This window comes from Octopus bimaculoides, chromosome 9 (genome assembly GCF_046866305.1).
Source record: "Octopus bimaculoides isolate indiv1 chromosome 9, ASM4686630v1, whole genome shotgun sequence".
Taxonomy (NCBI): domain Eukaryota; kingdom Metazoa; phylum Mollusca; class Cephalopoda; order Octopoda; family Octopodidae; genus Octopus; species Octopus bimaculoides.
In genome coordinates this window covers 85,863,736-85,891,551 of record NC_142936.1, presented here as the reverse complement: position 1 = coordinate 85,891,551, position 27,816 = coordinate 85,863,736, and the positions used below count along the sequence as shown (strand labels likewise).

The 27,816-nt window shown below is 38.9% G+C and overlaps 2 protein-coding genes across 6 annotated transcripts in view; one reads left to right on the top strand and one right to left on the bottom strand.

Moving 5' to 3' along the window:
- Positions 1-9,526, bottom strand: part of LOC106878494 (uncharacterized) — a 470,127-nt gene extending 460,601 nt beyond the window's left edge. For 2 of the 3 annotated variants that reach the window (XM_089357948.1, XM_089357952.1), the window contains exon 1: positions 9,207-9,526. The gene's annotated coding sequence lies outside the window, so the exon portion shown is untranslated. The remainder of the gene's footprint in view (positions 1-9,206) is intronic. The other variant, XM_089357950.1, reaches the window with a different exon arrangement.
- Positions 9,527-22,453: 12,927 nt separating this feature from the next.
- Positions 22,454-26,870, top strand: LOC106867092 (torsin-1A). Of its 3 annotated transcripts, XM_089357945.1 has the most exons (3): positions 22,496-22,790; positions 23,707-23,744; positions 25,595-26,870. In XM_089357945.1, exon 3 carries the CDS (start codon positions 25,765-25,767, stop codon positions 26,698-26,700), a length of 936 nt encoding a protein of 311 aa, XP_089214071.1. In that variant the 5' UTR covers positions 22,496-22,790; positions 23,707-23,744; positions 25,595-25,764; the 3' UTR covers positions 26,701-26,870. The 3 variants fall into 3 exon arrangements, with proteins under 3 accessions (XP_089214072.1, XP_089214073.1, XP_089214071.1); XM_089357946.1 differs by lacking the exon at positions 23,707-23,744 and having other exon boundaries at positions 22,454-22,790; XM_089357947.1 differs by lacking the exon at positions 23,707-23,744 and having other exon boundaries at positions 22,495-23,387.
- Positions 26,871-27,816: the final 946 nt, after the last annotated feature.

The following is a 27,816-nucleotide window of genomic DNA, read 5'->3' as shown; positions in this document are numbered from 1 at the left end:
AGGCTGTTCCGTTGATCGGATCAACTGGAACCCTCGTTGTCGTAAGCGACGGAGTGCCAACAACAACAGTGGTTATTAGGACAGAGTAGTGAGAGACTGCAAATGATATGGGATGTCTTTACTGTAATGTGTCATATGGTCATATGTACAGCATCAAATTATTAAATGTATGTGTTTATGGGTGTAAGAGAATCAATATAGTATGTATGTTTTGATTTTTAAGTACTGGGTACAAAATACAGTGAAGTATATAGATTCTCACCAGTGTTTATATGAGAATAGTTCGCTTAGAAGTTAATATAATAAAGCTCTCCAAACCAATATTCAAGTAAATACTAAGAATTTTCAGTTGATACAAAAGCTGTTAACAATCAGAGAGACACACAGACAGATACACACATAATTTTTACGATTACAATGTGGTGTGTTTAAGACGTGGGATGGTGTTATGAAATGAAGCATGGACAATGTATATACAAGACTGAAGTGTGTAAAATGTGTGATGGTGTATAGCAGTGAAATATGGACGGTGGATAGAGAGGACGACATGTTGTACATGTAAGACGGTGCATGGTAGTGAAACATGGATGGTTATACACAGAGAAAATAATTTCCTATTATCTGAATATTGATTAACCCTATCAGTTTAGTAATTATTATCCAGGTAGCACATGAGAAAAATATGGCAAAAATGAGACAACAGAAAATATGAACAAGAGTACAAAAGACAATGTAATTAAGTTTTCAAAGACAGGAAAGAAGAAAAGAAAGAGGAAACTTAAAAGAAGACAAAGCATTTTTGAAATGGCAGAAGGGTAGTGAGCAGAGTAAAGGTGTTTTTCAGCAGAGAAGAGTGAACATACCGAGAGGGAAATAAAATATAGCCTGCAGAAAAAATTGTAGTCAAATTCAGTATGGTGATGTGTGTATGGAGGTGAGGCATCTCTTGAGACTAAATTCTTGTTCTTTTCACTAGTCTCACCCTGCGAAGACTTGTTGAGGCAAGTGAAATCGAACTAAATTCGACGACTGGCACCCGTGCCAACGTCGTCTCCTTCATTGCACACGAAACTCAGCTTGCGAAGACTTATTGGGGCAAGCGAAAGCGAAATCGGGATAGTACCTGTGCCCAGCGTCGCCTTTCTGGCACTTGTGCCCGTGACATGTGTAAGGATTTTCGAGCGAGATCATTGCCAGTGCCCCTGGACTGGCTCTTGTGCGGGTGGCACATAAAATACACCATTTTGAGCGTGGTCGTTGCCAGTACCGCCTGACTGGCCTTCGTGCCGGTGGCACGTAAAAGCACCCACTACACTCTCGGAGTGGTTGGTGTTAGGAAGGGCATCCAGCTGTAGAAACTCTGCCAAATCAGATTGGAGCCTGGTGTTGCCATCCGGTTTCACCAGTCCTCAGTCAAATCGTCCAACCCATGCTAGCATTGAAAGCGGACGTTAAACGATGATGATGATGATGATAACTGCGTCAATACTACTTCCCTTACTTGCAAAATGGCTCTCCTCGTTTTCATCTTCTTAGGTAACTCCTTCAAGACTGCTTTACATTTTATCACCACCATTGCTATCAACTTCCTAGACATTCTATTGACTATGCTTGTATAGTTCGGTCAAAGTTTTATTGAAACAGATTTTCTACGTCCATATGCCCTTCCTTGCATGTGTCCAAATAAGGTGACATTTCCTCATGACCAAACATGTTTTTGAAGAATATTGGGCATAAATGACGTTGCTACAAAAATATGGAATGTTTCGTGAATTTGCATGAATTTGCATGAATTTGCACAAGAGCTATATTAATCTTCTCTATATCACTTCAATTTTTTTAAATACATTTACTGCTGAAGTTAGTACAAGGGCACCCAAAATCCCAGCACAACAGTGGGGCTTTAATGGTAAGCGGAGTGACTCTACCACCCCATTAGCATTGTTTGTAATGCTACATTACAGTCGCCTCCCACCCCACACTCACACACACACACACACATCCTATCATTCAGTCACCGATAGACACAAACACACACAGACACAAACACACACAGACTCTCTCTCTCTCTCTCTCTCTCTCTCTCTCAGGGTGGAACGTGTTAAAAGGGGATAATACAAAAGAAGATTAATTTTAATCACTGATCTGTGGCCATGCTAGAGCTTCACTCTCAAGGCTTTTAAAATACAATATCAACTCCGCTGCATGTTTGTCGAAATGTTAATTATAAACCTGACTGGCCTTCATAGGATTTTCGAGCGAGATCGTTGCCAGTGCCCCTGGACTGGCTCTTCTGCGGGTGGCACATAAAATACACCATTTTGAGCGTGGCCGTTGCCAGTACCGCCTGACTGGCTCCCGTGCCAGTGGTATGTTAAAAGCACCCACTACACTCTCGGAGTGGTTGGCGTTAGGAAGGGCATCCAGCTGTAGAAACTCTGCCAAATCAGATTGGAGCCTGGTGTTGCCATCCGGTTTCACCAGTCCTCAGTCAAATCGTCCAACCCATGCTAGCATGGAAAGCGGACGTTAAACGATGATGATGATGAAACCATAAATAGTACATCATAAACACAAACATGGACACACACGCCCATACAAGTGTATTTATGTGTGAATCTCATTTATCTTTTACTTCTGTGATTCATTGGACTGCGACCATGCTGGGGCACCACCTTGAACAGTTTAGTCAGACAGATAGATGAATCTGAGTGCTTAATTTTTCTAAGCCTGGTATGCCAAACAGCTAAGTTATGGGGGATGTAAACAAACCAACACCAGTTGTTAAGCAGTGGTAATAACAAACGCAAAGACACAGACACACCCACATGCACATGTTGTTGGCACTCCGCCGCTTACGACATCGAGGGTTCCAGTTGATCCGATCAACGGAACAGCCTGCTCGTGAAATTAACGTGCAAGTGGCTGAGCACACCACAGACACGTGTACCCTTAACGTAGTTCTCGGGGATATTCAGCGTGACACAGTGTGACAAGGCTGACCCTTTGAATTACAGGCACAACAGAAACAGGAAGTAAGAGTGAGAGAAAGTTGTGGTGGAAGAGTACAGCAGGGTTCGCCACCATCCCCTGCCAGAGCCTCGTGGAGCTTTAGGTGTTTTCACTCAATAAACACTCACAACACCCTGTCTGGGAATCGAAACCGCGATCCTATGACCACGAGTCCGCTGCCCTAACCACCGGGCCATTGCGCCTCCAACATGCACATGTATCGCACCCCATACACACATATACAACAGGCTTCTTTCAGTTTCTGTCTACCACATACACACACAAGGCTTTAGCTGGGCTGGGGCTATAATTTTTATAGATCTTATATATATCAACAAAAGGTTTCAGTTTATGTTTGTCAAATTCTACTCAGTCTACAGGACTACAGAGAGAAGTGGCCAATACATTACAGGTTTCTTGCTGTAGGTAGCTACACAGCTACCCACATTACAAAATACAGGGTGGGAGTGGTCAGATGGAGCTGGAAAGAGATAACAATGGTGGGGGTGAAGTATTAGGGTGGACCCTCAAAATACAAGGTGAACAGAAGCAAATGGGGAGAATATGTTATCATCTAACTCATGCTAGCATGAAAAAAGTGGACATAAAAATAAATGAATGAATAAATATGTATCTCAATCACTGTTAGTTTTGCCAACTGAGGAGAAATATATTATGCTGAGGAGGTCTAATAAGGCTGAAATATGCCTGATGCTTGCATTAATTGGCTTTAAAGACCAGATCCACACCAATCTGCATGACCTATATTGTCCAAACATTTCAGTCAACTGATCTTATTGGAGTTAGCTCACCTGCTTGTTGCTCTTAAAATTTACACACATCTAGAGGGAGATTCTGTCAACTAATTGCTTCGATAACATCAGTTAACCCATTATCTACCAGTGATCTCATATGAGATCACTTAAAAATTACAAATTTCGTAATTATCTGTCAATATTTACACATATCTAACCTTTTTGCTATATCTACTAGGTATATTTCTCTGATATTCAAATGAGGTTTGCTAATTTTTCACCCAATATCTTGCTTATTTCTATTTAAAATGTTATTTTGAAATGTTATTTTGATCATTCCAGCATGTTTCTAAGGCTGTTTTATGCTAGAAATCAAAGTTTCATAAAAAAAATTCCAGTTAATAGAATTATGGGAGGTAATGGGTTAATCAAGGTTTCTTTTTTAAATTCACTATATTACATTTGAGAGATCTGGCTCTGGAGAGGACATCTGCCCAAGGTGCACATGGTTACAAAATTAAATTCTTAACCACACAGCTCACTTTTGTTTACATCATGCAAATTGCCTAAACTATAAACATGTCCTAATCCTTTTTATATAAGACCAAGTCCCTTGGCTTACAAGAGATAAGGTAGGGTAATTGCCGTGCTGATCATGACTATCATGCCAGAAATGCATGTCCATGATTGTCCTCTGATCACTAGACAATAAACCTGTTCTTTTCCCTATTGGCATGTCAGCTTTGGAGAGTTCTTGATTCTTGAGATAATATATTAGCGATAGAGGCAGTATTGATACTAAGAGTTAATATTTATACCCACTTAGAACAAACTATACTGTGGTAGGTACCATGAGAGAAACCCCCATATTGGCTTTTGGGGCAAAAGGCACTCTTCTTTATATCACTAGTGGGGAAACAATTCTTGGCACTGGAAGTGGCGGGGATTTGTCTCCTCCCTAGCGATATATACAAGAGTGCATTTTGCACCAAAAATCCAATATGAAAGTTTCTCTCATGGAAACACTGCTGCATAGTTTGTTCTAACAGAATGTCCACATTTAAGTGAGAATACTGTAAATCCTCGAGTATAATCCGCATTTTTTTCCCCAAAATTTAAAGGTCAAAATCCCTAGTGCGTACTATATACGAGGTCAAAAATGAAAAATATTTTCTAAGCAATGTCTGAGTCTCTATTTGCTGTCCGGCAATGTTTATTCAGACCCATTTTGTGATGTCGGGTGCGAAAATACCTTAAGCTATATTTATTTTTCACTGATGTTATTACTGGTATTTCTTTATTTTCTGTAAACAAAGTGCACAAAAAAGCTACACGTTTGCATTATGTTATATATACAATAATAATAAAGGACGTTACCGTATATACGTTTACAAACCAAGGACGTTATATAGACCTCCTTGACTCAAGTTAGAGAAGGGGTGTGTATTATACACAAGGTTTTTCAGAGGTACCGCCCCCTAAAAATCCCCTGCGCATTATACACAAGGGCGGACTATACTCAAGGATTTACGGTATTACCTCTCAAATAAGGGCAGCGAACTGGTAGAAATGTTAGCACACTGGCAAAATGCTCAGTGGTATTTCGTCTGCCGTTACGTTCCGAGTTCAAATTCAGCTGAGGTCAATGTAATCGACTTAATCCCTTTGTCTGTCCTTGTTTGTCCCCTCTGTGTTTAGCCCCCTGTGGGCAATAAAGAAATAAATTTTAACTCTCAATTCTTTGTAATTATCGCCCTTTCTGAAGTGGTGCTGTCTTAATTGCTATTTAGTAATTATGATACATCCTCTAGAAGCAGAGAAAACTTTAAATTAATCAAGAATGAATGTTGTACAGTATTTGGTATACCTGTATTCGTCGATGTTGCTTAAATACATGCCACTAGCTGCTCTGGGTTCTTTCTCTTAGCTCATTATGGTTTACACACACACACACACACACAGACAATGGGTTTCTACAAAATTCAAACACAAGGCATTAGTCAGCCTGGGGCTATAGCAGAAGTCAGTTGCCCAAGGTGCTGTGCAGTGGGACTGAACTCAAAACCACATGGTTGCAAAGTAAGTCTTCTAAACACACAACCATGCCTGTGCCTATAAAAAGTTGGGCTCCGGGTGAGGATTGAACTCATGACCTTCAGACAGCTCAATACTTAGGTTCAGATTATGAGACTGGCATACTGCCTACTGTGCCACCAAGTTACTGAATAGCTAAATCTTTCATGGCATAAAGGGACGTATACCTCACATGGAATAAATACACAAGCTATTTTTGTTCAATGCACCAATAAACTCATAATTCCTTGATTTTGATTATATATATGACAGGCTTCAGCACAGTTATCATCTAGCAGATTTTACTCACAAGCCATCGGTAAAACCTGAGGCTACAGAAGAAGCTACTTGTCCAAAGTACTATACAAGAGGATGGAAACTAGAATTACATGCAAATTCTAGGCTCTAAGAACAACAGGCTTGATTCATTTAGTTTTTCATCTAGGATGGCCATATCTCAAAATCTGAACGCAGTAAATACTTATTATACACACACACACACATATATATATATATATATATATATATATATATATATATATATATACACACACACACACAGAAGCTTTAAAATAACAACAACGGTTTGACATCTATAATTATAAGTGGCTTCTTGTGTGTGTGTGTGCGTGCGTGCGTGCGCGAGCGTGCGTGCATGTAGTGAAAAACGAGTATAGAGTGCTTGTGGTTATTTTGGCCCCCCACCAAAACAAATGACTATCCCCAAGTATAACAATATGCGTGTGTGTGTATGGGTGTGTGCGTGTGTGTATATATGTATATATATACATATATATATAATGATTGGTGAGGTGCAGTGTTTAAATGTGTGTCAATGTAAAGAAGGCTATCTATGTGAGGTTGCACTCCTTCACTACTCCGAGTTTCCTGCTTCTATTCTTGACAGCGACTGCAGAACGAGAACGTCAAACTCAGAGTATCACATGTCAGCATCGAATAACCTCATCATTTTTCTCTTTTGTTTGTAATACACACACACACACACATGGAAGTAAAGTCAAATTGTTTTTGTGCTGCGTGTGTGATGAAATTCGGACATATTTCTTGAATCATATGTCAAATGGAGAAGTCGTGATCTTGATGCCTTTCCTTACAAGTATTAACTATAAAATCCGAGGTATAATAATTCTAAGCAAGTACCCAAACTGGATCGCTGATCACAATATATCCGAAATATAAGCCCTTCTTTTTAAAGAGATAACACGGGAGAAATCGGGAGATGTTTGTTAAAAGTGAAAGTAAAACGAGATGTTGTGGTGTTCATCATTTTCACACTGATGACATTCTCATTACTGAAATGGCTCCAAATAGGAACCAGATTGCAGTGTCTTGTAGAACCGAAACGTGATTGAAACCTTTTTCTACGGGACCATGCCACTCTCTCTATTGTTACTGAGTTCGAATTCCGCCACGGTCGACATTACAATCCTTTCCTTGAGGGTCGATGAAATAAGAACCAGTCAAAGATTGGATAAATACATTTCCAATATTCCCATTATTTGGTATCTCTTGAGCCTATGTTAGAATTCAGTATTGGGGATAAACCAAGTTGGAAGATGAAAAAAAATATATTTCTTTTATATTTTTCAACACGGTATCATCACATCGATGTAAATATATAAATATACTCTCTCTAATTAGCATACACACACACACACACACACACACACACACACACACACATATATAACACATTGTAGTAAAACCGGTATAATTTATTATTACATGTGTTTGTTTAAAGTTACGTATGTGCATCTATATAAAATCAATATATATATATATATATATATATAATATATACACACACACACATATATACATAAACAGAGAATGTCTCTGCACAATAACAAATGTATATAAAAATCGGACACATATTTTATAAAATATACAAATATATAATAATAATGTGTGTGTATTTATTCCCTTCCTAACATCTTTATAACACATATGCTTGAATTTAATGCTTAACACGGTATGCACACACACATGTATGTATATATAACCTATTTCTCACATGTAGGTGCCTTTAAATATTTCACGTTATATATACTTGTAAATATATATATACACGTTATACATACATATTATAATACATGTGTGTGTGTGGGGGGGGGGGGGAGAAAGGAAAAATGAAATGAGAGAAGAGCAGATACATTAAACAGTCTGTTTATGTATGTGTGTGTGTATATAATTTATACATGTATACGTAATGTGTGTGTGTGTGTGTGTGCGTGCGGGCACATGTGTATCTGTGGGGTACCAAAAGTCTGGAGATGGTTGCTGGCACTACCGACAACGGAAGCCGTTCTCAGAAGCATGCTACAACAATGGCTAGCATATATATATATATATATATATATATACATCATACATCTTATCGCATATTGACTACATACATACAAATATATTATATATATATATACATACTCATATCACATAGAGGGACAATAATCAATTTATATATATCTACACACTCACGCATACATATAATACTTATGTAGTGGGACAATATTCAGTCACTCACACACGCGCACACACACACACACACACACACACATCATTTCATTATACGTGTGTTTGTGTGTGCGTGTGTGTGTGTGTGAGATACAAGCACACACAAAACTCATATTACACATACACACATAAATATATATACACATATACATACATGCATTTCATTTACATAGTGGGACAATATTCATTGATATAAATATATATACACAATATATTTACATATTCAGTTTACATATATATATATATATATATATGTATATATATATGTGTGTGTGTGTGTGTGTGTGTGTGAGATACAAACACACACAAAACTCATATTACACATACACACATAAATATATATACACATATACATGCATGCATTTCATTTACATAGTGGGACAATATTCATTGATATAAATATATATACACAATATATTTACATATTCAGTTTACATATATATATGTGTGTGTGTGTGTGTGTGTGTGTGTGTGTGTGTGTATTACATACACGCCAAAACCCACACTAACACCTACATACACACGCACATATACATACATGCATTTCATTTACATAGTGGGACAATATTCATTGATATAAATATATACACAGCATATTTACATATTCAGTTTACACATATATATATATATATATATATACACATATGCGTGTGTGTGTATATATATATATGTATATTACATACACGTCAAAACCCACACTAACACCCACATACACACACATATATACACGTGTGTGTGTATATGTGTGTGTGTTCTGTCAGACAAACATTCACGCACTACAGACACACATCACAAATTATTATTATCCTTATTATTAAATGAGGAACTTACCACAATGGCTGGCTTTGGCCCCTTTCTTTTCCTGGCTCTGCTCCTAGTATGTGTATATGGGTCTACTAGGGGCGACAAGGCTCGATTTTTTATCCAAGAATATAAACGGCCGTCCAGGTTTCAATCACGACTGCCACTGTTTTTTTAACTGAAACACTACGGCGCTGTCGCCGACATGGAGCCTGGTTATGAGGCAGAGGGAGAGTAGGCATGAAATAGAGAGGGGGCTGAGAGATGGATGGAAATAGGTGATGTTTGATAGAGAGGGAGAGACCGAGAGATGAGGAGAAACAGGCGATGTTTGATGGAGAGAGAGGAGTGGTGAGATAGAGGGAGTGTTCGATAGAGAGAGGGATTGAAAACAACGGGGAAAGAGGTAAGGTTTATTTGAGGGAGGGGTGTCATAAAAGTGAAAGAGAGGTAGTGTTTATTTCAGGGAGGGGTCGTAAGAGAGAAAAAGAGAGGAAGTGTTTAATAAAGGAGAGGCTGAGAGAGAGAGAGACGGAGAGGAAGACATAGTGTCTGATGGAGAGAGTAGATGAGAGTGAAAGGGATAATGTTTGGTAGAGAGGGTTGGAACTAAGAGAGAGTGAAAGAAAGGTAATGTTTTATAGAGAGAGGGGCTGAGAGACTGAAGAAAAGAAGTGGTGTTTGATGGAGAAAGGGACAGTAGAGCAGAGGGAGAATATATGCTTATGAATGAAACTGAGAGGCTGATATAAATGAGATAGGTAGGTTTTAGTAGAGAGAGGGGACTACGAGCCAGAACAAATGTAAGATGTAAAATAGAAAGGGGCTACGGAACCCAGTGAGAGTTGGATAATAAAAGAGAAAGGGCTTATGATAGCGAGTGTAATTGTATGATAGAGAGAAAGAACAGAGGGAGAGGGGGGAAAAGAGATAAAGGGATATAGAGATTAGAGAGGGGAGATGAGAGTAAGGGGGAGAATATGTCTATAAAAGAGAGACAGAGAGTCTCTGGGGCAGTGGGGAAAAGAGGAAAGAGAGATTGAAGAAGAGTTAGTTTGTAAATGATGGAGGTGCTGAGAGACAAAGCGAGAGAGAGAGAGATATAAGTATAAAAGAAAGAGGGATGAGAGACAAAGTGAAAGTTAGTGTGTGAAAGAGAGAGGGACTGAGAGATAGAGAGGAGTTACTTTATTAATGTTGGAGGGGTTATGAGAGAGAGGAGGAGGTTATGTATTCTAAAGAGAGAGAGAGAGAGATATAGAGTAAATGTAAGAGAAGCTGAGGTACCGAGGGATAATAAGGAATGGAAAAGGGACTAAGTGAGCGAGAGGGAGAGAGAGAGAGGGAGAGAGAGAGAGAGAGAGAGAAAGCTTGAGAAAGGGCCTAAGACATACAGAGAGGGTGTAAGCCTGTGAAAATCGTTATTGAGAGAGTGAAAAGGAGAGAGTAAGAATGAAAAGAGATGGAAGCTGAGAGAGGAAGGATGAAACACTGTGAAAAAGAGGGGAAAAAAGAAGAAGGATAAAGATTTTTGAGAGAGGGAAAATGAAAGAGAGGAAAGTAAATAGTGTGAAATGAAAGCAGGGAGACTGAAAGCTGTGATCGATGTTAAAAGATAAAAGGGTGATGTTTTGGAAAAGTGACAGAGAAATGATAAACAGAGGGAAATCATGGAGATATAGAGAAAGTGTAAGCAGAGAATAGAGAAGGTAATAAATTGTGTGAGAGAGAGGGGGGAAGCATTAAGAAATAGGGAGGGAAAGGTAGTAAATGAGATCTATTAAGAAATTAAGGCGAGGAAGAGGAAAGAGAAAGGCAGAGTTAGAAAAGGAGTGTGGGGGTGAGAGTAAAGGTAGAAAGAAAGAGTAATAAGGGAGAAATTGCACAAAAGGAAAATGGTAAGAATTTGTGACGGGGTAGGAGGGAATAGAAATTATAAAGGAATGAGAGAGGAGGAAAGAGAAAGGGGAGAAGAGAGAGAGAGAGGGGCGAGAAGGAAAAGGAAAGAGTGGATAGTTTAAATAGAAGGGGAGAAGATGGAAGAATACAGAGAGAAGCAGGAAGAAACTGTCGTAGAAGGATGCGGGGAAAGAGAAGAAAAAGGTAAAGAGAGAGAGAATGAGTGTGAAGAAAACGGGAAACCAAAAAAATAGTTAGAGAGAAATGGGAGTAAAGGCTGAGAAAACGGAGAGAGTAAGAGAGAAGAGGAGGAAAATATAAAGTGAAGTAGAGGGAAAAAAGAGAGGAAGAGAGAGAGAGAGAAAATAACAGAAAGGGTGAACTGAACTAGAGAGTGAGGGAAGGAGTGGGGAGGAGAGAAGAAATAACAACGAGAGGGGGAGTGAAATAGAGAATGGAAGAGAAAGATAGATAGATAGATAGAGAGAGAGAGTGGCATGAGGAAAATAAGGTCCAGAGACATACGAAAGATGTTATTGCTGTTTGCAGCAGCTGATGTTGGCGCTACTGCATTGCTGCTGCTACAGATGCAAACACCACCACCACCACCACCACTACTACTACTACTACTACTACTACTACTACTACTACTACAATATAGATGCAATAATAATTATTATTATTATTAAATATTGTTGCTGCTACAAGTTTTATTATCACGAGAGATTGTTATTATTTGCTGCTATGCTGCTACCGCTATATTATTACTGCTGCAACGACTACCACTGCCACTGTACTACTGCGACGACTACTGCTTCTATACTACTTCTACACTTCTGCTTGTTCCCCTCCAACTGCAATAGCCACGCTACTACTGCTACACTACTCCAGCAACAAGTACACTTCTGCTGCTACACTGGACGCATGCATAGGCAAATGATAGCAAAGTTCGTTTCACAATTATGAGGTCACGGGTTCAGGCACAGTCCTGGGAATGTTTTGAAGGGAAGGCACAAGGTCAGAAGAGAATACAATTCCAGGAGAAAAGGGTGTAATAACATTATTTAGAAGGGCGCACTTCTTTTCTTGATGGGGGCACGTGCCCCTCAGGCCTCACCCAACCCCTTGGGTCCGCCCCTAGGGTTTGTATGTTGGGCAAATGTTTTACTATAGTCACAAATCAACATAAGTCCTGTTTATCAAATTGGATTGATGGAAACTGTACAGAAATCCGTCAGTGGGTTTGTACTTTTTAATTCAAAGAATCAGCCTTTTGACGGACGATAAAATTAATGTTTGAATTACTTTTAAGGATAGAAGTGACTGCGGAATATTCAGCCACTTACTGGTTAATTCGATGACTTGGAAGTTGATTTGATTAAACAGATGGAATATTCATCGTAGAAACCGACGAATGATCCATCACTTCTACACGTTATTTTTATGTTTTTTATCGCTTAGCAACATTCATGATCCTTTTTCAGAGACCCTTGAGATTGGTGGTGAGGAGAAAGTTGCTCTCCTAACTGGAAACCTAACCCAAATGCTTGCAACAGAGTAAACTTTACTAAAGTCACCCACAGAACAGGGGACAATGTTAAACCGAGCAACAACTACCACGTCTACACTGTTATCATAGCATCAACATACTGCTGCAAAAACTACACTAGTACTGCAACATTACAACACTACTACTACTACTGTTACTGCTACCAGTACTCTGCTACTGTGGAGGTGCAATGGCCCAGTGGTTAGGGCAGCGGACTCGCAGTCATAGGATCGCGGTTTCGTTTCCCAGATCGAGTGTTGTGAGTGTTTATTGAGCGAAAACACTTAAAAGCTCCACGAGGCTCCGGCAGGGGATGGTGGCGAACCCTGCTGTACTCTTCCACCACAACTTTCTCTCACTCTTACTTCCTGTTTCTGTTGTGCCTGTAATTCAAAGGGTCAGCCTTGTCACACTGTGTCACGCTGAATATCCCCCGAGAACTACGTTAAGGGTACACGTGTCTGTGGAGTGCTCAGCCACTTGCACGTTAATTTCACGAGCAGGCTGTTCTGTCGATCGGATCAACTGGAACCCTCAACGTCGTAAGCGATGGAGTGCCAACAACTCTGCTACTGCAACATCATCAGGTTATTTGCGACCATACTTCATCAGGTCATACATAGGGGACAACCTAACATAATACTATTTAAGTACGTGCCAAATTTTAGCTTTCTTATTTCTCTTTCAGATATATCGATTGCATCAGCATGGTAGATTGCGCTCTGACAGAGAAAATGAAAAGGCACATTGTGCATGCGGCTCCTGTCCTCAGACAAAGGAATCTCTAGCGCCTTGAACGTGGCGAGATCCCTGGCGTTAAAGGTTGAGAAATAGCCAGAGTCCTCTGGCGGAGATGTGCATGTCATCTGTGGTCATGAAAATGAAATATTCTCAGCGGTCAGACATCATAAAGATGGCTAAGCTAGCCCAACAGATCCAGGGCATTATCATTGCCAACCCCAGCGAGTTGATGAAGGCCATCACCAAAAAACTTGAGGTGACAGAGTCTGCTATCAGATGTATGGTGCACGGAAACATGCAATACAAGTCCTATGTAATGAGAAAGCTGTTTATGCCCGTCAAAAATCCGGTGAAACCACATGATCATGCTACTCCAAACATTATGCATTCTCCTAGCACTCCTGGTTTGGATGCGTCTGAGACATCATCGGGGTGGAAGAGTCATGACCACACAGTGCAAAGGACGTGTGGTGGGGGTACAACCGTTATGTGCACAATAGCATGGGTAGGAGGACCTTTTGATCTTGGCATGTAGTGGCTTCAGTCGCCGGATCAGGGCCATCATTAGGCTTAATAACCTGTGTCTTCGATGTATCTAGTTGAACATGTCTGTTGTTTTACTAGCAAGATGTTTCCCCCACCACACACACATACACTCCCCCCCCTTTCAGTTTGGTGCCATGTTTGATTCTCAGTTGCCTGGCACATCATTGATAATACTGTAGCTCCAACTACTACTGCACCAGCAACAACACTGTCACTACTACTGCATTCCAGCTGTGCTACAGGTTACAGCACTGCCGTACTACTGCTACAACACGGCCACTGCTGTTAACACCACTACCACTACCACTGCCACTACTACTGCATTCCAGCAGCCCTACAGGTGACTCTACTGCTACACCACTACCACTGCCACTACTACTGCATTCCAGCAGCCCTACAGGTGACACTACTGCCACACTACTGCTACACCACTACCACTGCCACTACTACTGCATTCCAGCAGCCCTACAGGTGACACTACTGCTGCACCACTACCACTGCCACTACTACTGCATTCCAGCAGCCCTACAGGTGACACTACTGCTACATCACTACCACTGCCACTACTACTGCATTCCAGCAGCCCTACAGGTGACACTACTGCTACATCACTACCACTGCCACTACTACTGCATTCCTGCAGCCCTACAGGTGACACTACTGCTACATCACTTCCACTGCCACTACTACTGCATTCCTGCAGCCCTACAGGTGACACTACTGCTACATCACTTTCACTGCCACTACTACTGCATTCCAGCAGCCCTACAGGTGACACTACTGCTACATCACTTCCACTGCCACTACTACTGCATTCCAGCAGCCCAATGGGTGACACCACTGTCACACTACTGCTACATAACTACCACTATCACTACTACTGCCAACTGCTACTGCATTCCAGCAGCCCTACAGGTAACACCACTGGCAAACTACTGCTGCTGTTAACTGCTGGGTTTGCTATCATTCAATTGTGGTGTGACCGTGTGGTACAGCTGGAAAGTGCAGGCCTGTAGCATGATCTAGTGAGGGAAAGGAAGGAAAGAAGGGAGTATAGTAAGTAGTTGTAGAGGGCGAGAGGGAAGGAGGAACAGGGGAATGGGAGTCTGTGTAGAGATTAAGAAGCAAACAAAGAGATAGATAGATAGATAGAGAGAGAGAGAGAGAGAGCGAGAGAGAAATAAATAGATAGATTGATAGAAAGATAGATAGATAGATAGATAGACAGAGAGAGAGAAATAAATAGATACGAGCACATACATTTCTTTTATTAGCCACACAGGGCTCAACAAAGATGGGACAAATACAATGTAGAGCTTTTCTTTTTGGGAGGGGGAAGGGGAAAAAAAAAGTAGGTGTGTGTCGATCAAAAGGGATTGTAGGAAGGGAAAAAGGGAAGGGGGGAGTTCGATCAAAAGGGATCGAAGAAAAAAAAAAGCGATCAATAGGAATCATGTATCACAGTAATGTTTTCGTGTAAAAGGAGGGGAGGACAGTTTAGGTTTAGCCATGGAAAGAAAAGCCTACGGAAAAGACCGTGGTAACCTTGGTCAATATTGTCAATATATATTTGGATAGATAGATAGATAGATAGATAGATAGATAGATAGATAGATAGATAGACAGATAGATAGATGGAGAAAGAAAGAAAGAAAGGAAAGAGATTGAGTGAGAGTGAGTGAAAAGCAAGGAAACACAGACAGAGGAAGAGTTAAAGTCAATTTGATGGAGGGAGTGAGCTTATGTCTACACAAACATTTGATCACTATAAACAAAGCATCTGTGTGGTTAATCGGCAAGAAATTGCCACACACTCATACATTGTCTAACAACAGGAGAGTCCATCATATATATATATATATAAATATATATATATATATATATAAATATATATATATATATATATAAATATATAAATATATATATATATATATATATATATATATATGTATATATATGTTTATATATATGTATGTACATATGTATGTATGTATGTATATATATATATATATATATATATGTATATAAATATATATATATATATATATATATCTTTTACTCTCTTACTTGTTTCTGTCGTTTGACTGCGGCCATGCTGGAGCACCACCTTCAGTCGAGCAAATTGACACCAGGACTTATTCTTTGTAAGCCTAGTACTTATTCTATCGGTCTCTTTTGCCGAACTGCTAAGTTACAGGGATGTAAACTCACCAGCATCTGTTGTCAAGCAATGGTGGGAGGACAAACATGGATACACACACACGCACACAAACACACATATATATATTTAGATAAAACTTACTTGGAAAAGGATGCGTGGTGAAGCATACGATGGGCTTCTTTCAGTTTCCGTCGGCCAAATCCACTCACAAGGCCTTGGTCGGCCTGAGGCTATAGTAGAAGACACTCGCCCAAGGTGCCATGCAGTAGGACTGAACCCAGAACCATGTGTTTGGTTACCAAGCTATGGAGATGCATAGCTTGGTGGTTAGGGTTTGGGACTCATGATCGCAAGATAGCGGTTTTGATTCATGGAGTGGACAATGCACTGTGTTCCTGAGCTTCTTTCAGTTTCCATCTATCAAATCTGCTCACAAGCCTTTGGTTGGCCCAAGGCTATAGTAGATGACACTTGCCCAAGGTGCCACGCAGTGGGACTGAAACCAGAACCATATGCTTGCAAAGCAAGCTTCTTACCTGTGCCTCTGCTACAAAAGTAGTATATTTCTGAAGAAATACGATAATGAGAGGGTTAATTTTCCATGATCTTTTATTTGTTTCTAACCCTACACTGGATGCTTTACAATGGATTTTACTTGCGTAAGACCCATGTTCACTATATTTGTGGTAAATAGTCTTTTTATTTCAGATTTTGGTCTCCAAACACACTCATTATTTTATTGTTTTTCTTTCTAGTTATACTAGTTCATTTGTGTCTAATTGAGAATATCATAACTGTTACTCATTAGTGGGACAACTACAGCATTAGATGCTTGCCTTATTTCATACATTTAACTCTGGTTTTAATATTAATTTAATACATGTATATAATATTATTTCCTAATCTATGTTGCTTTTGTTGTACTTTCTTCTTTGTTCCAATTGCCTGTGCTCTACACTGATTAGTTAATTGATTCCTAAGAATTTGAACATCTATGCTTGGTCTAATTCTCTTATCATCTCTTATCTCTTCATCTAGCATGATATTGATGTTCTTAATTGCTTCTCTTTTCTTCAAGCTTTGCCTTGCTGCATTTTTCTCATCCAAATCTCGTATCAGTTTCTCATAAACCCATCTACTATCTGCAGAAATGTTTCTACTTATCATTTGAAGCCAACAATTTGTGGTTATCTACATACAAGAGATGGCTGATTGCCTTACTATAGCATTTATAACTGACTTCAGTCCTTTTAACTTAGCAATTAAAGATGTCAGCACAAGATAGAAGCAGAGTATTACTTTTCTGATGGAGATAGGCTTTGTTTGTTATTTACTCCTGATATGTTGCATGCATCTTAGTATTCATTATTGGTATGGAAGCATGTAGCTTGGTGGTAAAGACATGCTATCATGATTGTATGATAGTGGTTTGATTCCTGGATCAGGTGATGTGCTGTCTTCTTGAACAAGACACTTCATTTCACCCTACCCCAGTCCACTCAGCTCACGAAAATGAGTAACCCTTTGACAAACCTGTGTCCCATCCAGGGGTGAATATATCTGCCACAGAATCTGGGAAACCAGGTGTTTGAGCGTATGGCTTGGGAAGGACCTTTGATCCTTTGTTTGATTGCTATTGATGCTACCGTATTCATGGCTAGTATTTTCAGAATCCATATGTGTGGAATATTGTGAAAAGACTCTTGATAATCAACTCTGCTCGTATTCAGTCTTCAGTCAGCCTTCATTTTCAGCTTGTTGATTGATAATTAACCTTTGCTGCCATAGAAGCCTTTATACCATCCCTTCTTCTCCCCTAGAAACATTATTTTCTCTGTGATTAGTGAATTAATTAGAATCGACACAGTGGTAGATAAAACAGGACTGCAAATTGGCAGAATTAACATCTTCTGTTCTGTAGATTGGAAGAAGTCAGATTAGCTTGTTCTCCACTATGACAATGACCACGACCACCACCACCACCACCATCATCATCATCATCATCATCATCATCATCAACATCATCATCATCATCATCTTCTTCTTCTTCTTCAGTAGCAGCAGCACTACCATAACCACCACCATCACTGCTGCCACTTCCACCACCACTACCACCACCATCATCGTCATCCTCCTCCTCCTCCTCACCATTTAACACCCGTTTTCCATGCTATTATGGAACCATGCATGGTTTGACAGGAAGTAGCAAAGTCAAGTTCCATAATTCGTTTTGGACTGGTTTCTACAACTGGATGCTCTTCTTAATGCCAACCATTTTCCTCACCCAAATTCTTCTTGCTGTTAGTCATGCATTGATTTCTGCTTTGTTTTATCAATTTTTTGACAGAATGAAGCCATACCCTAGATATTTATATGAAATCAGAAGATGAAATTTATGAGAATCTATTATTAATCATGACAATTGTTTTGACACACCTAGTGTCAATTCCTCTTGGGTGGGACACTCAACAACTGGTTCAGGAGCATCCGGTAGTGCAGATGTATATCTTCAGGTGATAAATAAATACAACTCATTAAAATGACTGTTGGGTGAGTGGGTGGCAGGAAGTCACATACGTATATCAGGACACACACACATACACAGACATACATTAACGCACACCTCAAGCCTATCTCTGTCACTATGTGTGTCTGTCTGTGTCTTTAGATGTGTGTGTGTGTGTATATGTATGTGTGTCATTCGTCACAAAAATGTATGTATACTGACAGACACAAATACTGTCACATACATATACTTGTCAGTCATTGGCCTAATGTATGTAACGAATGTGCAAACACATTTAGAAAATGTGACGTCATCGTCGTTGTGGTGGTGATATAAAATATCGTTTTGCGATAGGTGACTTAAAGGAAAATGATAATCTTATATTTTTGTAATGCAAATAAGTGAATGAAAATATAGTTTAGTTGGTAGTCAAAAGCTTACTGAATCTTTTGATATCCAATACGTCAAAAGTGGCAACTCGGTTTTGGAATGCATAAGGAACATATGCACACACACAAACGCAAACTCTCTTTTATATATATATATATATATATATATATATATACACACGCACACACAGATATCTATTTCATTGCCTTCGACTGTTAGACGACCAATGGAATAGATATTTATGTATATTATATACACAGACACACACATATATATATATATATATACATACACATTTGTACATGTGAAAAATGCATGTATGCGTGTTATCGAAGGCATGCCTATATTCTGAGATCACCATTATTTCATTCTCTGTCCAAACCCCAATGATATCATCAGGTTATGACATTATCTGGAATTCCCAGGCTTAAATAATAGAGCAGAATATTACTTGGAACTCTGGGTACGTCTTCATTTCTCATTGGTTGTGTTTGGATCTCAAAATTGCTTCAAATCAAGGCTGTGAGCCTTCTCCATTACCAACCAGGATATAGCGCTTTGACATGAATTTAAAATGTGTGTGTGTTTTTTGGTTTTGCTGACATTTTGTAATTAACAAATTCCAGGATCTTGTTGTTGTTGTTTGTTGTTGTTCATTAGCCTCAGTTCAGCAAAAGAAGTTCTTTAATCTTTTCCTTGTTTCAATCATTAGACTGCGACCATGATGGGGTGCTGGCTTGGGGAATTTAAGTCAAACGAATTGTCCCCGGAACTTGTATTCTTCCTTGTAAACCTTGTACTTATCCTTTTGGTCTTTTTTTGCTGAACTGCCAAGTTAGGGGGACATACACACACCAACACCGGTTGTAAAGTGGTGGGTAGGGTGGGGGGACAAATACACACACACACACACACATAACAGGCTCTTTCAGTTTCTGTCTACCAAATCCAGTCACCAGGCTTTGGTAGGGCCCATGGGACTGAACCCAAAGCCATGAGGTTGAGAAGCAAACTTCTTACCACACAGCCATGTAAATATACTTTCATACACACACACAGGCACACACTCATATGCACACATACACACACAGAATCTGTCTGTGCGTCATCATTGTTTTGATATTCTGTTTTTCAAGGTTAACCAGGATATTCTGTAGTAATGCTTTACTCCTGACTTTTTTTCTTTATCAGCTCTTTATGTTATGCAGGAATCATCGTCGTCATCATCATCATCATCATCATCATCATCATCATCAAAAACCAGGACACACATCCTCTATGCATATTTTCATGTACATATGTATGTGTGTGTGTGAAGTGCATCTAATTGTAGAAACTATGCCAAAACAGGTATGGGGGGTGTCGGCTTGGCACAGTCCTCTGACACATCAGTTCCTGTTGAACCATCCAACCCATGCCATAATGACGGATGCCATTACATAACGATGATTTTGTGTGTGTGCGTGCGTGTGTGTGTGTGTGTGTGTGTGTGTATTTGTCTATATGTAATTTCTTTGACTAATGGGTTTATACAGTTCTATATTTAAGAGATGATAAATTATGTATATTATTTACATTTGACAGATATTTGCCCTCATCTTGTTTGTTGTTAATATGTTTCGGCTGATATACCCTCCAGCCTTCATCAGGTGTCTTGGGGAAATTTCGAACCTGGGTTCTCATTCCTAAGGTACTTTTCGATGTTGTTGTTATTATTATTATTATTGTTATTGTTATTCAGGTCATTACCTGGAATCGAACTCAGAATCTTGGGGTTAGTAGCCCATGCTCTTAACCACTATGCCATATGCTGTAGTGGTTAAGAGCCCGGGCTACTAACCCCAAGATTCTGAGTTCGATTCCAGGCAGTGACCTGAATAATAATAATAATAATAATAATAATAATAACATCGAAAAATACCTTAGGAATGAGAAATTTCCCCAAGGCACCTGATGAAGGCTGGAGGGTATATCAGCCGAAACGTTGAGTTAACAACAAACATGATGAGGACAAATATCCATCAAATGTAAATAATGTAAATAATGTAATGGGTATATGTCAATTAGTTTGTTGAATAAAACACATTCATAGTTGGGGTATATTTCTGCTAGAAATTCTGCAGTGTTAGTTGAGATGATAAGAATCATTGAATAAAGATTAATGCTAAATCCATCTTCCGCTTCATTCATCGTTTATTATTATTATTATTATTATTATTATTGAGTGAGTGAACAGTGCATGTCATCAAAGTGACACTGGGGTAAAATATACGCAGCCCATTATACCCACCATGACTACCCGTAACCCTAAACCTAACCCTAAAACCCTAACCCGGCATAACTACAGAGTTCTACCCCCCCCCGACTTTGGAAGGTCATAACTTTCAGAAAAATGAATATTTTTTAATGAAAATTTCTATGCATATAGTATTTACTATGTAGAATCCGAATATACAAAAGTTCCGGTGAAAGTGTTTTGGAATGGGGGTGGGGGACAATTTTCGGAAATTCCAACAGAGTCCATTTAAATTCTTCTTAACTTCCATGAAAATTTATATTTTTTCTTGAAATTTTCTACAAATATACCTTGATGTATGTACATTTCGAGCATGTAGGAATTTTGAAGGAAACATCTGCAGGTTATTTTTGAGAAGCGTTCCCCACTCGGTGGTGTTTCGGAGAAAGTCGTCCATAATTGTTTCATTTTTCTCTATTATGTGCGTATGTGCATCCGTAGATTTCTATTGAAGTAATAAGCAGAAAAGAGAAGCCGTCATAAGAAAACTTACGTTAAAAATAACATGCACATGATTTTTTTTTTCTCAATAGAAGTAAATTCCAAAGTAAACGTTTCTAGTAGAGAAGTAGAAGAGAACAGAAGCAGCGTATTACTTCATTAGAAATCTACGGATGCACATACGCACATAAAAGAGAAAAATGAAACAAATATGGACGACTTGCTCCGAAACACCACCGAGTGGGGAACGCTTCTCAAAAATAACCTGCAATTGTTTCCTTCAAAATTCCTACATGCTCGAAATGTACATACATCAAGGTATATTTGTAGAAAATTTCACGAAAAAATATTAATTTTCCTGGAAGTTAAGAAGAATTTAAGTGGACACTGTTGGAATTTCCGAAAATTGTCCCCCACCCCCATTCCAAAACACTTTCACCGGAACTTTTGTATATTCGGATTCTACATAGTAAATACTATATGCATAGAAATTTTCATTAAAAAATATTCATTTTTCTGAAAGTTATGACCTCCCAAAGTCTGGGGGGTAAAACCCTGTAGTTATGCCCCCTAACCCTAACACCCTAGTGAAGATCAGGCAGGTGTTAATCTGAAAATTTACTCAAAATCCGATAATAGGTATAGATGCAAATCTATCTAATTACTTGTCTCCTTCTAAAATCAGGCATAACTTGACGATCGGTCGATTTACTACACCGTTCTTTGTCTTGAGTTTACTTGGTAGAGTGTGTCTGTTAACTTGACAACAAGGTCAAGGTGAACTCTGATTAAATGTATGCAAACGAGATCTGATTAAATGTTTGTGACTGGGGTCCGGAACTCTCGTGGGAAAACAATTTAGCGGCCGTTTACCCAAATCTAATGTCCTGAACTTCTGGTTAAAAGCAATATTACAAGCTACAGCTGATGCTGTTGCCAGTGTTCTGTTTTATTAACTCCCTTTGAGTAATCACTTTCTATACCATTGAGTAATAATACTACAAAATATGCATATTGTTCTGGTTAATCGATATAAATATGTGAGGGAAATATCCAGAAGTACAACAAATTTGCTTACTGAACATGTAAGTCGAGCCTACCTTTTTTTAAAACTATTAATAATATATTAGTTATAACGACGGTGGTAGTTTCTAATCCATTTAAAAGGCCTAGTGCCCGTAAAAAGCTTAATTAGAGTAACTTATTATCAAATGACAAAATAATATTAGCGACTGGCAGATAATTTGTTTTTCTCGAGTGTATATTTAATTTTCCCTTTAATACTTAAATAGCTCAGCAGCACATAAGATGGATATATATACGCCTAATAGGCATACAGTTACACAAAGGTATAAGAATACACACACTCGGTGTTTATGGTTAAGGCAACGCCGAAACGGGTTAAACTAAAGGGTTCGACGCACCTCTCCAATTAAATCAAATAGCTCAACACCACAGAAAGTTATGAAAATGGAAAATATGTACAATCTGAAGAAGCTCCATATTTCGTAAAGGACCCGTTCGCACATTGGAAAAGAAATTACATCTTCCCCCTCTTGATGTTTTCACAGCGAAATATCGGCGACGTAGCAGGGCGTGCTAGAAATAGCTGCCAAATCTTTCTTATCGGTGAAAAGGAGCCGTTTACGTGTAATTTCGATGTGACATTCGTTGAAAGCATGGTAAATATTTCGTAATCTGTATAGAAATTTGCAGCGATGTTTCGTTTTATATTCATCAGAGGGTGAATTTACTGAAGTAGGCTAAGATCGTCTTTTGCCGGAAACACGGCATTAAAAAGTGAAAGAGGTTTCTTAGAAACGAAACAAAACTGATACGAATTTGATGTAACGAAATGATAGTTAAACATTCTTCTGTAAAATAATTTCGATTATTTTATAATTTTTTAAATAATAGACTAAAATAACTTGATAGACTGGATAAGACTGTCAAAGATATTCAATTGCACGACACTTTATCAAACGTGTTGGTTCATTTCAGCTACACCACTGAATTATGAATTAATCTCAGAGACGCAAGTGAGTTAATTATACTTTCAGTGTTCATATTAATTCAGATAACCTGTTTACTATAATTCCTCTCAGTCACCTCATGGGTCCAACAAGAGTGTGATGGAGTTCTTTGTGTAGTTGGATGCCCTTCTTGGCGCCAACCTCTAGCTGTTTCCAAGTGAGATGATAAATCCCCACATCTGTCAAATGATTTGCTTGTGTTGAGAACTAGAAATAAATGATACTGAACTGTGCCTTTTGTTTACGAAGATCGTGCAACTTGTTGAGATGTGGGTGATATTAAAAAAGTAAATAAAAATTAAGGGGGAGATGACTAGTAAAGGGACATACATAAGTCAACATAAATACACGTTATTATTTACTTTGGAATTGATCAGAATGGCACATGGAAGACCAGCGGGACCGCAATTCATTGTTCCTGAAATTGGAATCCTTAACCGTGAATCAATCTTGGAATATCACCCAATTAGCCGAATCACGAGACAAAATTCTTCTGTGGTTGGCATGGCGTCGACTAATTATGAATTTATACATTATGCAAAAATTGTAATTCGCCATGTTACCTTACTACAGTATTTACTGTTAAACAGTAAGTTGACCGATGTATGGCCCTTTACTAGTTATATACACATATAGAATATTGCAGCATTTCATTTGCTTTAGGGGTCTTTTAATGCCAGTATCTTGTAAAAAGCTCTCAGTACACCCTGTAAAGTGGTTGGCATTGGGAAGGGCATCGAGCCATAGAAATCATGCGAGACAGTGGTGCTTGCTATAGTCCTCTGTAGTGCCAGCTGCTCTTGAACTATCCAACCTGATGATGATGATGATGATGATAATGATCTTTTAACTTCCTTTATCTATTCTGGCATGCTTTAGATATTTTCACAGGATCCAGTGGATTGAAGGACTGTATCACGCCCCACACGGTTTCTATAACTGGATGTCCTTTCTGACACCAACTATTTTACAACATACTGGGTACTTTTTATTATGGTACCAGCACTGATACAGTTATCATGTAGCTTGCAAGACTAAACTCCTCTTTGACTGAGTGGGGCTACAGTTGAGAGGGATATGGTTTTGTGCTTGGAGACGAGAGGTTAAAATATGAAAGAAGAGACAGAACAGAACAGGATCCTTGCTGTAGAAGAAGTACATGGCTACTCACATAGAAAAGTGGATGAGAAGTTTTAATTAAAAGTTTATTGTAAGATTTGTTATTTAGACCCCATTCTGAAGCCCCACATTCCACCAAAACATTACCATGCTCCACCTTGAAGAACAGGCCTTAAAGCAAACTTAAATACTTTCTCACTAGTCACCCCACAGTCTATCTCTTCTGTTTGTTGTAAAACTTCAAAACTTAGTTTGTAGAATCTTTTTGTAGTAAGGATCTGCGAAATCGTGATGGCACGTGTAAAGACATTCGAGCAAGATCGTTGCCATTGCCGCTGGACTGGCCCTTGTGCAGGTGGCACGTAAAATACACCATTTCGAGCGTGGCCGTTGCCAGTACCATGTGACTGGCCTTCGTGCCAGTGACACGTAAAAGCACCCACTACACTCTCGGAGTGGTTGGCGTTAGGAAGGGCATCCAGCTGTAGAAACTCTGCCAAATCAGATTGGAGCCTGGTGTAGCCATCTGGTTTCACCAGTCCTCAGTCAAATCATCCGACCCATGCTAGCATGGAAGGCAGACGTTAAACGATGATGATGATGATGATGATGATGATGATGGGAGAAGGGAGTAAGGCTTTGTTAAACAGATTTTATTTTTATAAGAATGAAGTTTCTAATTTTGTTGTACTCCCAATTTCTGGCTATTATTTGCACTTTGTTTATTTCCACTTTAGAGCAATTGGTGTTTATCCCCTTTGGACTTGCCAAGCAGTTGCTGTGATTATTTGAAAACCATACCATTTTGGATGTCTTGAGGAAGTAGTCCTAATTGTTTTGACGTTAAGTTTGGGAGACTTTTCACTTTCCCGCCTTCATCATAAAATCTCTGACCAGATAATCAGCAATGTGGTTTGTTTCTTTCTTAATTTTCCACTTCTTGTTGCAGCAAGGTTTATGCTTCAATCCATTGTGTTATATAATGGACTGCTGTACTAGGAACATTATTTTGAATCCACAACAGTTAAAACTTAACCTGAGAACTATGCTTCATGGTCAACATTTAGCTTGGGAAACAATTTCTAATCATATCATTTCCCACTTTTCAGAGCAGACATCCAAGAAAGCTTTAGTACTGTCATTTCATGGAGAGACTGGGACAGGTAAAAATTATGCAAGTGAAATTGTAGTTAAAAATTTGTTCCTTAATGGGATGAAAAGTAATTTTGTGCACATCTATCATGCAGCAGTTCATTTCCCTCATGTATCCATGTCTCATATTTACATTGAAAAGTTAAAGAAGGAAATTAAAAATGCTGTTTATTTATGTGCAAGGGCAGTTTTTATTTTTGATGAATTTCATTTGATGCCACCAAATGTTATTGATATCCTCCAAGTCTACTTAGATTTCCATGCTAAAGTGGACGGCGTCGACTTCCGCAAAGCTGCATTTATATTTTTATCTAATCTTGCTTCAGAGAATATCAGAACCTTTACTATATCACAATATCAGAAAGGTATTGATCGACACAATATCAAACTACGAGACTTAGAATCCAGCATTGCATACACTTCATTTACTGAAAAGGGAGGTTTTTATGGTAGTGATCTAATTAAAAGTCATGTAGTGACTGCCTATGTTCCCTTTCTGCCCTTACAGCGCAAACACGTAAAACTATGCATCGATGATGAACTGCAACGACGTAATTTGGGCAGGAGCTACACTGAAGAATTCATTGACAAAATATTAATAGAATTACATTTTGTAAACAGTTTTTCAGAGACTGGCTGTAAACGTGTTTTTGAAAAAGTGGCTTTTGCTCTCATTAATGAAGAACTCTGACATTGATGGCTATTGCTCTATTCTCAATTTTTACCACTGAAGATATTTAAGAATATTTTACTGTTCTATGTCAGTATCTTCAGCTCTTCACTTTATCGGAAAAATAGAAGAAATTTATTTCACCATCTGACAATGCTGTTATTTGTATTAAAGTATTTTCTTTTAAAAGATGTTGTGTTTTGCATCTTCTTTGACTTTTGTTCATGTGTGTGTATGTATGTGTGTGTAATTATATTTTAAGGATGCATTTGTGTCCTGCAAAAATGTTTAAACAATTTCCTTGCAAATAAAAATAATCCCTTCTACTAAAGGCACAAGGCCTGCAATCTTGGTGGAGGGGACTAGTTGATCACATCGACCCCAGTGTTTCATTGGTGCTTCATTTATCGACCCTGAAAGGATGAAAGGCAAAGTCGACCTCGGCAGAAATTGAAATCAGAATATAAAGACAGACGAAATACCACTAAGCATTTTGCCCAGCGTGCTAACGTTTCTGCCAGCTCACCACCTTATCCTGTTTGGTGTATTGATTAGGTTATGAGTTAACTTGTGATTTGTAAGTTGATTATACCTTTTATGAGGGAGATTTGTGTTGATATTGTCTCTAACTGCACACACAATTGAGAATCTTGGTCTTGTTTTTTAAATAAATACATCATTATCATTGTCATCTTTCTAGCTACTCCTACATTCTTATATATTGTGAGATAGCTATATATCTTCTCTATAGCAAGACCTCTGTGCCTGTCCCTCTATCATAGTTTAGTGTCTCATCATGATTTAACGTCTGTGTTCCATGCTAGCATGGGTGGGACGGTACCACAAGAGCCGGCCAGGCCGAAGCCTACACCAGACTTCTGTGACTGTTTTGGAAGGATTTTTAGAGCCGGATACCCTTCTTCCCACAGCTCTCCTCATCCATACGTAGCATATGACCATACCAGCACAGTCGTCTCTCTTGCACACCACATCTGATGCTTCTTATGTCCAGCATTTCTCACAGGGTGCTTAGACTCTGTCATATGTGCACACTGACATCATATATCCAGCGGATCATACTAACTCTGATTTATGTGGACCTTAAAATTTTATGTATGTATATATATATATATATGC